Source organism: Salmo trutta, chromosome 23, assembly GCF_901001165.1.
Source record: "Salmo trutta chromosome 23, fSalTru1.1, whole genome shotgun sequence".
NCBI lineage: Eukaryota > Metazoa > Chordata > Actinopteri > Salmoniformes > Salmonidae > Salmo > Salmo trutta.
In genome coordinates, this window is record NC_042979.1 from 2,122,754 (window position 1) to 2,133,672 (window position 10,919).

The 10,919-nt window shown below is 40.5% G+C and overlaps 1 protein-coding gene across 9 annotated transcripts in view; it reads right to left on the reverse strand.

Annotated features, from left to right (window-relative positions):
- setd9 (SET domain containing 9) overlaps positions 1-10,599 on the reverse strand; it is a 28,857-nt gene extending 18,258 nt beyond the window's left edge. The window contains exons 1-4 of one of the 9 annotated variants that reach the window (XM_029708468.1): positions 10,446-10,599; positions 9,165-9,341; positions 3,009-3,202; positions 236-391 (exon numbers count right to left, since the gene is read on the reverse strand). In XM_029708468.1, the coding sequence (XP_029564328.1) occupies positions 236-391; positions 3,009-3,202; positions 9,165-9,262 (448 nt within the window). In that variant the 5' untranslated portion in view covers positions 9,263-9,341; positions 10,446-10,599. Of the gene's footprint in view, positions 1-235; positions 392-3,008; positions 3,203-9,164; positions 9,345-9,658 lie in introns of all 9 variants that reach the window. The other 8 variants (XM_029708466.1, XM_029708467.1, XM_029708465.1 and 5 more) reach the window with 8 other exon arrangements.
- Positions 10,600-10,919: the final 320 nt, after the last annotated feature.

Genomic DNA, 10,919 nt, shown 5'->3' on the forward strand with positions numbered 1-10,919 from the left:
ATCAGACTGACAGACTGAGTACGCTTCTAGGTTCACACATACTCGGATCATGTATTTGAAACCCATCTCAATAATAGTAACAACATAATGTTACACCCCTGAAAGGGGGGGGAAATAGGAGAAAAACACGTTGCATATGTGGGCTCTATTGGAAATTACCTTTAAAATGGTGCATTGTCGACAAGCGCGATCAGATTGAGTCCCGGCCTTAGTCCTCATCAGTGGTGAGAATTACCTGGGTACATGGCCACTGTAGCTCCTTTAGGCACAAAGCCCCTGGTAACAAAGACTCCTGTTCCAGCGAACGGCAAGGAACTAGGCTTTCGCTCAATACAGAACCCAACCGTGAGGAACATCGTCTCGATGGGCCTATGCTCTCCTTTTGGTTCTCCTGTTTCATATTATAATAATTAGTCACGCATTTCAGGAAAACATGTTCCATATGTTCCAGCCGGATATTTGAAAGACAGGTATAGAAAGGAAGACATGCACAATTAATAGGGCTGAGAAGGGAACGGTACAGATTGTTCGTTTTTGCACGTATAGGATGTGTGCTCTTGAGTTGGCTCATCATTATCTTGACTGTTCTTGAGTAACAAATAGTTTTATAAAAATCTGAACATGGTATAGTTACACATATAACATTAATATAGACTAAGTGTACAAAACATTAGGAACACCTGCTCTTTCCATGACAGACTGATCAGGTGAAAGCTTTGATCCCTTATTGATGTCACTTGTTAAATCAACTTCAATCAATGTAGACGAAGAGAAGGAGATAGAGTGAGACATTGTGTATGTGTGCCAATCACAAGGTGAATGGACAATACAAAAGTTAAGTGCCTTTGAAAGGGGTATGGTAGTAGGTTCCAGGCGCACCGGTTTGAGTGTCAAGAACTGCAACGCTGATGGGTTTTTCACGCGCAACAGTTTCCTGTGTTTATCAAGAATGGTTCACCACCCAAAGGACATCCAGCCAACTTGACAACTGTGGGAAGCATTGGAGTCAACATGGTGTCAAGTGTTCCACAGGGATGTTGGCCGTTGTAGAGTCCATGCCCCAACGAATTAAGACTGTTGTGAAGGTGTTCCAAATGTTTGGTATACTCAGTGTATAAGTGTTATTATCATCATCATCATCATCAGACCTGAGTCAAACACTTAAAATACATTCAAAGAGACATTTTGGCCTTACCCAGGACTCCTTTACGACTTCCTAATGTTTCATCTCTAGGTTCTTCAAAGCAAAAAAAGTGTCATATGAAGCTCTTGATATGTAATATGACTAGTATTTTCATTTCGATAAAGAATGACAATTTTTGAATACTGTATAAACATGAATATTGAAAATACTGTATACCATTTTTGGTTTGGCAAATGTTTCTACACATTATTGAACATAGTTTACTCCACGGGCATATCAAAGTTCCAGAGTGGGATGTCTGCTACTTTTAGAGTTATTATCTGATTTGTAAACCTTAACAGATTGAACGTGAAAATGGATTCAAAAGGGTCGCCCTCTGCTGGTGATTTGCAGGGAGTGCAATACATAAGTAAAAGGAGGTCTGTGATTGGTTACATTGCCTACTACACCAATTTCTCTGTATAAAATGGGCCATAACTTTAAAACTTGCAGAGATGCCACTCTGGAACTAATATGCCCGTTGAGTATATTGCGTTCTACAATATATATTAAAAAAATTGCCAAATCTAAATTTGTATATTTCCAATATTCATGTTTATATTTTGCTATATTTTCAGAAATATTTTTTTTGCGGGAGGGAAATCAAAATACTACAGAACAAGCGGTAAAGCTTCATATGACACCAATGTTTGCTTTGTAGCACCTACCGATGAAACATTATGTAGTCTTAAAGGAGAAGGCCAAAATGTCATAAATATGCAAACTTTGATAAATTATTTCTCAATTATGCTTTTACATATAGTGCATTCAGAAGTATTCAGACTCCTTGATTTTTTCCACCTTTTATTATGTTAGTCTTATTCTAAAATTTATAATTGTTTTTCCCCCTCATCAATCTACACACAATACTCCTTAATGACAAAGCAAAAAACAGGTTTAGACATTTTTGCTTATTTATTAAAAATAGAAAACTGAAATAACAAATGTACATAAGTATTCAGACCCTTTTTCTCAGTACTTTGTTGAAGCACCTTTGGCATCAATTACAGCCTCATGTCTTCTTGGGTATGACGCTACAAGCTTGGCACACCTGTATTTGGGGAGTTTCTCCCATTCTTCTCTGCAGATCCTCTCAACCTCTCAGGTTGGATGGGGAGCGTCGCTGCACAGCTATTTTCAGGTTTCTCCAGAGATGTTTCAACAAAGTACTGAGTAAAGGGTCTGAATACTTACGTAAATGTGATTTCAGTTTGTTTTTAAATAAGTGTACAAAAAAAAATCTAAAAACCTGTTTTTGCTTTGTCATTATGGGGTATTGTGTGTAGGTTGATGAGGGGGAAAAATAATTGCATCCATTTTAGAATAAGGCTGTAATGTAACAAAATATGGAAAAAGTCAAGGGGTCTGAATATTTTCAGAATGCACTGTATGTCAACAATCCTTCCTCCAAAGGACCATTCTACTGATTACATTTCATGAAAATCCCCAAAATCATGGTCAATATTTGTCTAGGTTTCGTGAGGAATCACTCCAAATAGTTGAGCTGTGCTTGATTTAGTTTCCTCTGTATACTGGAACAGTTTCGATCAAGCACACGTCAGTAAGTATTTAAAAGTATATGATATTGTATACATTTCACCTAGGTCTGATTCTTATCTCTGGTAAATAGAACACTAACACGATTAATTCAACTCATCGACAACTCATCAAGCCCCTAAGTCATTGAATAAGCTGTGTTAATGCTGGGCTGAAACAAAAGCCTGCACACCCTGTGCCTAGGAGCCGGTTTAACGAATGCTGTGCTTCTATGTCTTTCCCACCCATGATTCCATTCCCTAACAAAAGGCAGAAACAAAAACACAACCTATGTCTGGTCCCTCAGTGGTCTCTGGGCTGAGGTAGCGGGTTTGAGTCGAGGCGGGAAGCAGACGTAACACCTCTTCCTGGTGTGCAACGTCATTTCTGAGCAGTGCCCTAAAAAGGCGTAGTAGTGTTTCTAACACCACCTCATCCGAGACCAGCCTGTCTTTTGAGCGCTCTGTGACCTGGCGAATAGTTCTGTGGGGAAAAAAAGACAGAATAGGCCATTGCAAATCAGCTCTTCACTTACTTTGAGGCAAAAAAAAATATGCTTCCACTAAATGTCTGGATGCTGCTGAGGTGCTTGCCTGCTTGAGCACAAGAATGCAAGCCCTAATAATCAAGGGGATAGCCAACATAAATCAGCAGATTATGCAAAGTAAAGATAATGAAACTAGAAAAGCACATTTCCTAAAGAAAATATATGCTTGTTAGCTTGTCTTAAAGTATCTATTGTTGTGAAATAAGTAATAGAAGTGACTGCAGTAGTAGTAGTAGTGACTGATTATAGTTGGAAAAAGTAGGTAGATGGAAAGATTGATTGGATAGGATAGCCTGAATATGTTGGTTTGGTGTCTAGCTTGAACGGTCGAGAGTTATTGTTGGTGGGTTATTTTGTGCATATTTTTAGAGTTAATAAAGGTTTTAAAAGAACAGAAAGTTAGGATAGATTGAACATTTGAAAGTTAGTCTTATACATAGAGAATGATAGAGGACCCTAGATGGATAAAACTTGTTTTTGCAGGGGCATTTTGAAGCAGTCAACTAGGTGGGACTTCCTATGGATTAAGGAAGGATCACGATTCCATCCAAGTCATCAGGAGGGATCAACCAATTAATTACACACTTGAGCAAACATTCTATAACTGGAGGTGGCAGTAATTCGCCAACCTTGGCTTTATACCTGTCGAAAAACAACACACTCCAGATGGCAGTATGCACACTTTCAGTTTGTATACCAACTCATATAAGTAGTAGAGAAGAAAATTGTCTACATTAAAATGGAGATGGCCTCAATGGCATTGCCCATGCAGTCACAGATGTCATAATGGTAAAGATACACATATCTCTAAGGTCTTATAGCTTAAAAATGCAATATGTAACTTTTTGGGCGATCTGACCAAATTCACATAGAACTATAGATCTGTTATTGAACGCAAGTCTAAGAGCGGTAGATCTGTTCTATGTCTGCCATTTCTATGCTTCCCGTTAATAACTTTTGTTTTTGCGTCTTTTGGTTTTGTACACCAGCTTCAAACAGCTGAAAATACAATATTTTGGTTATTGAAAATATATTTCACAGCGGTTTAGATGGTATAATGATTATCTACACGATACAGTTGAAGTCGGAAGTTTACATACACCTTAGCCAAAATCATTTACACTCTGTTTTTCACAATTCCTGACAATAAATCCTAGTAAAAATTCACTGTCTTAGGTCAGTTAGTATCACCAGTTAATTTTAAGAATGTGAAATGTCAGAATAATAGTAGAGAGAATGATTTACTTCAGCTTTTCTTTCTTTCAAGTTCACATACACTCAATTCGTATTTGGTAGCATTGGCTTTAAATTGTTTAACTTGGGTAAAACATTTCTGGTAGCCTTCCACAATAAGTTGGGTGAATTTTGGCCCATTCCTCTTGACAGAGCTGGTGTAACGGAGTCAGGTATATAGGCCTCCTTGCTCGCACACACTTTTTCAGTTCTGCCCACATATTTTCTACGGGATTGAGGTCAGGGCTTTGTGATGGCCACTCCAATACCTTGACTTTGTTGTCCTGAAGCCATTTTGCCACAACTTTGGAAGTATGCTTGGGGTCATTGTCCATTTGAAAGACCCATTTGTGACAAAGCTTTAAACTTCCTGACTGATGTCAAGAGATGTTGCTTCAATATGTCCACATAATGTTCCAATCTCATGATCTCATCTATACTGCTCAAAAAAAATAAAGGGAACACTTAAACAAAACAATGTAACTCCAAGTCAATCACACTTCTGTGAAATCAAACTGTCCACTTAGGAAGCAACACTGATTGACAATAAATTTCACATGCTGTTGTGCAAATGGAATAGACAACAGGTGGAAATTATAGGCAATTAGCAAGACACCTCCAATAAAGGAGTGGTTCTGCAGGTGGTAACCACAGACCACTTCTCAGTTCCTATGCTTCCTGGCTGATGTTTTGGTCACTTTTGAATGCTGGCGGTGCTTTCACTCTAGTGGTAGCATGAGACGGAGTCTACAACCCACACAAGTGGCTCAGGTAGTGCAGTTCATCCAGGATGGCACATCAATGCGAGCTGTGGCAAGAAGGTTTGCTGTGTCTGTCAGCGTAGTGTCCAGAGCATGGAGGCGCTACCTGGAGACAGGCCAGTACATCAGGAGACGTGGAGGAGGCCGTAGGAGGGCAACAACCCAGCAGCAGGACTGCTACCTCCGCCTTTGTGCAAGGAGGAGCACTGCCAGAGCCCTGCAAAATGACCTCCAGCAGGCCACAAATGTGCATGTGTCTGCTCAAATGGTCAGAAACAGACTCCATGAGGGTGGTATGAGGGCCCGACGTCCACAGGTGGGGGTTGTGCTTACAGCCCAACACCGTGCAGGACGTTTGGCATTTGCCAGAGAACACCAAGATTGGCAAATTCGCCACTGGCGCCCTGTGCTCTTCACAGATGAAAGCAGGTTCACACTGAGCACATGTGACAGACGTGACAGTCTGAAGACGCTGTGGAGAACGTTCTGCTGCCTGCAACATCCTCCAGCATGACCGGTTTGGCAGTGGGTCAGTCATGGTGTGTAGTGGCATTTCTTTGGGGGGCCGCACAGCCCTCCATGTGCTCGCCAGAGGTAGCCTGACTGCCATTAGGTACCGAGATGAGATCCTCAGACCCCTTGTGAGACCATATGCTGGTGTGGTTGGCCCTGGGTTCCTCCTAATGCAAGACAATGCTAGACCTCATGTGGCTGGAGTGTGTCAGCAGTTCCTGCAAGAGGAAGGCATTGATGCTATGGACTGGCCCGCCCGTTCCCCAGACCTGAATCCAATTGAGCACATCTGGGACATCATGTCTCGCTCCATCCACCAACGCCACGTTGCACCACAGACTGTCCAGGAGTTGGCGATGCTTTAGTCCAGGTCTGGGAGGAGATCCCTCAGGAGACCATCCGCCACCTCATCAGGAGCATGCCCAGGCGTTGTAGGGAGGTCATACAGGCACGTGGAGGCCACACACACTACTGAGCCTCATTTTGACATGTTTTAAGGACATTACATCAAAGTTGGATCAGCCTATAGTGTGGTTTTCCACTTTCATTTTGAGTGTGACTCCAAATCCAGACCTCCATGGGTTGATAAATTGGATTTCCATTGATTATTTGTGTGATTTTGTTGTCAGCACATTCAACTATGTAAAGATAAAAGTATTTAATAAGATTATTTAATTCATTCAGATCTAGGATGTGTTATTTTAGTGTTCCCTTTATTTTTTTGAGCAGTGTATTTTGTGAAGTGCGCCAGTCCCTCCTGCAGCAAAGTATCCCCACAACATGATGCTGCCACCCCCGTGCTTTATGGTTGGGATGGTGTTCTTCGGCTTGCAAGCCTCCCCCTTTTTCCTCCAAACATAATGATGATCATTATGGCCAAACAGTTATATTTTTGTTGCATCAGACCAGAGGACATTTCTTCAACGATCTTTGTCCCCATGTGCAGTTGCACACCGTAGTCTGGCTTTTTTATGGCAGTTTTGGAGCAGTGGCTTCTTCCTTGCTAAGCGGCCATTCAGGTTATGTCAATATAGGACTTGTTATACTGTGGATATAGATACTTCTATACCCATTTCCTCCAGCATCTTCACACGGTTCTTTGCTGTTGTTCTAGGATTGATTTGCACTTTTCGCACCAAAGTACGTTTATCTCTAGGAGACAGAATGCGTCTCCTTCCTGAGCGGTATGACGGCTGCGTGGTCCCATAGTGTTTATACTTGCGTAGTATTGTTTGTACAGATGAACATGATGCCTTCAGGCATTTGGAAATTCCTCCCAAGGATGAACCAGACTTGTGGAGGTCTACCATTTTTTTCTGAAGTCTTGGCTGATTTCTTTTGGTTTTCCCATGATGTCAAGCAAAGAGGCACTGAGTTTGAAGGTAGGCCTTGAAATACATCCACAAGTACACCTCCAATTGACTCAAATTATGTCAATTAGCCTATCAGAAGCTTCTAAAGCCATTTTCCAAGCTGTTTAAAGGCACAGTCAACTTAGTGCATGTAAACTTCTGACCCACTGGAATTGTGATAGTGAGTTAAGTGAAATAATCTGTCTGTAAACAATTGTTGGAGAAATGACTTGTCATGCATGAAGAAGATGTCCTAACCTACTTGCCAAAACTATAGTTTGTTAACTCTTTAGGAATAGGGGGCAGCATTAGGAAGTTTGGATGAAAAGCGTGCCCAAAGTAAACTCAGGCCCAGAAGCTAGAATATGCATATAATTAGTAGATTTGGATAGAAAACATTCTAAAGTTTCCAAACTGTTAAAATAATGTTTGTGAGTATAACAGAACTCATATGGCAGGTTGAAAACCTGAGAAAAATCCAACCAGGAAGTGGGAATGCTGAGGTTTGTAGTTTAAGTGAATGCCTATCGAATATCCAGTGTCTGTGGGGTCAGATTGCACTTCCTAAGGCTTCCACTAGATGTCAACAGTCTTTAGAAGTTGTTTCAAGCTTCTATTGTGAAAGGGGAGCGAATAAGTCCACTCTAAGCAGGTGCTCAGCTGAAAGCCTTTAGTTTAGTCATGCGCTCCGTTCCCTTTCTAATGAAAACAGTATTGTCCGGTTGAAACATTATTGAATATTTATGATAAAAATACCCTAAGGATTGATTAGAAACATCGTTTGACATGTTTCTACGAACTCTAATGGAACTTTTTGGGCTTTTCGTCTAGACTTTGTGCATTTGGATTACTGGACTAAACGCGCAAACAAAAAGGAGGTATTTGGACAAAGATGAACTTTATCGAACAAAACAAACATTTGTCTAACATGGAGTCCTGGGAGTGCCACCAGATGAAGATCATCAAAGGTTAGTGATTCATTTTAATGCAATTTCTGACTTTTGTGACACCTTTCCTTCTTTGGAAAATGGCTGTATGGTTTTTTGTGGCTAGGCGCAGTTCTAACATAATCGCATGGTGTGCTTTAGCCGTAAAGCCTTTTTGAAATCGGACACTGTGGTGGGATTAACAAGAAGTTTCTTTAAAATGGTGTATAATACTTGTATGTTTGAGGAATTTTAATTATGAGATTTCTGTTGTTTGAATTTGCCGCCCTGCAATTTCACTGGCTGTAGGCCAGGTGTTCCGCTAGCAGAACCCCCTTCCCAGAAAGGTTAACAAGAAATTTGTGGAGTGGATGAAAAACGAGTTTTAATGACTCCAACCTAAGTGTGTAAACTTCCGACTTCAACTGTACTTGCTTATCCTCACAAACTAAAATTAGGCAAAATATTCAAATTTTAGCAACCAGGAAATAGCAGTGATTTTTGCATATAGCACCTTTAATTGGCCAAGGAGCAGGACCATTTTGAACAGCTACCTCTGTACAACTATGATTCTCATTCAAACCCATGTTTAAGTTATACACATTCAAAATTGGTTAGAGTTCAAAAACGATATATAATAATCAAAAAGCTATTAAGTAGGGTCAGTCTTAACATACAATGTTGGTTTGGAGTTGATAGCTTAAACGGTGAAAGAGAGGTCTATACGTTTTGTTTTTCTGGCTCTTTTAATTTCAATTGAAATGCATTGGGAGCTCATTTAAATATTTTTGCAGTTCAAAAAGTATATGCGCTATCATTAAGATTTTCTCAAGCAATCTAAATTGGGTCAGTCTGCACATTTTATAGTTCGTTTCCGGTTAATAGCTTAAATCGTTTAAGCACTAGAGCGAGGGGAATAAATAGAATATTACGAGTATATTTCAGAAATCTTGAGGTCTTTTCTTCAGCAAGTACTTTAATTACATTAATTACATTGTTACCATTATAACATAGGCCAACACAATTGCACTGAACTGTGCACCTTTCTCGATCAATTTCTTCATACATAAAACCATTGACATTGTACACGTAATTCAGAGACTTCAGAATTACCTCTCATTTTTACGAAGATTCAATGCAATCCACGGAACGAATCTGTGTCTGTAGGACTTCCATTTGTCTTGAATTCTTGTCATGACAATTCTGAACATGATCTGGACATGTAGGCTGACATGTTGGTTGGGTTCTCCCCGTAAATCAAGTTGCTGGTGGAAAAAACGCTACCGCCATCTGCTGAAAGAAGGGAGAAACAGGGCTACTTAAGCAGTAAAATAAAAAATAACACGTCGTGCAAATAGTTTATAGACCTGCACGAAGAAGTTGAATTACTCTAGCCTAGTTAAAAATTGTTAATTTGTAGCCCAAAAACATTGAAAACACATAGCGTTTTGAAATGGAAGGTATTGTCATTATAGCCCATTTGACAATGAATAGCAGTAGCCATGACTGTATGCAACAATAGCATATACCCTGTATACATATGTACATTTATCAAGACCCTCACTGCCAAAATGTTATGTCATCTTTTCTAACTGTCCAATATTAACCTTGGACTTGTTCAAGTCGTGCGCAAAGTGGAAACATCTGCCGTTCAGCCCGTGAACAAGTTATGCTGCGTTAAAACAGTCATACCAGTAGGCATAGCAGGGAGAGAAAGAGGGTGACGGCGAAGTTTGTAACGTTATGAAGGAGGCCAAGATGGCGGCTTGAGCAAACGCTTTTTTACCGAGCTGCGCACCAAACTTCAGAAAGATTGTGAAAAAAAACAAGTTTACAGTCATTACTGTTTTTATTTGTTCAAGATATAACTTTCCTGTGATTGGAATAAGAATTGGATCATTTATTTCGGCATGTCCATGCGAAGTCGTGACAAAAAAAGGAAGAAGCTAGCCGTTCTATTGCTAATCAACAACAGAGAAACGTGCTTATTGACAACTGCCATAACTACGCTTGGCCTATGGATAATATCATGCTGTTGAAGATGACGAATTCCCCCTCTTTACCGGTTACTCCATGCAAACCTCCACCCTCCAAAAAAACCAACATGAACTCTACCCTCTCCATACTCATCAACTCCAGGTCTGACGCCATGGTTATCGAAGGCTTGAAAAAGACTGGAGTTTGCATGTGGTGAAAGGATGTGAAAATGAGAGGGGCAAAAGTTAAAAAGTGTGGGAAAGAATAACAATGTCTACCATAGACGTCTCACTGATCTGGAACAATACACAAGATGGAACCTGAGACTCTACGGCGTGCCAGAGGTGGAGAATGAGGAGAGGCTATCCATATCTGCCAAGAAGTTAAGCCTGCAGAGAAGAACAAAGTTGGTAATACCATCGACGTTGTGCATCGCCTCGGCAAGAAGCAACAGCAAAATTATTCAAGACCAAGGGGTATCATCATCCTCTTCACTGCTTGATTCTACAGGGATGCTGTCAGGAAAGCTGCTAGGCAGAACGCCTTCCTTCAGAGCCATGGTATGCGTTTCACCGAGCATCTCAGCCCGGAGGACATAGAAAGAAGGAACAAGTTGTGGCCAACGATAACGAAATGAGGGAAGGCTGCTTACTTCGTAGGAGCACGAGGCTTCATCAACGGTTCAGAAATCCATATTCCTCCCTAAAATCTCACCAGAAGGAACAGATTGATGATTTCGGCCATCTCATTTTCCTTGTATTGTTTAACTTTACCTAACAAGCATCAGGTGACTATTTTTCGGAATACTCAGGTACTTCAATTTATTAGTTTGTTCTTGTATGACCAGAAGGCCTATTTTGTTTACAAACTTACGAAGAAGACTGAAAGTTG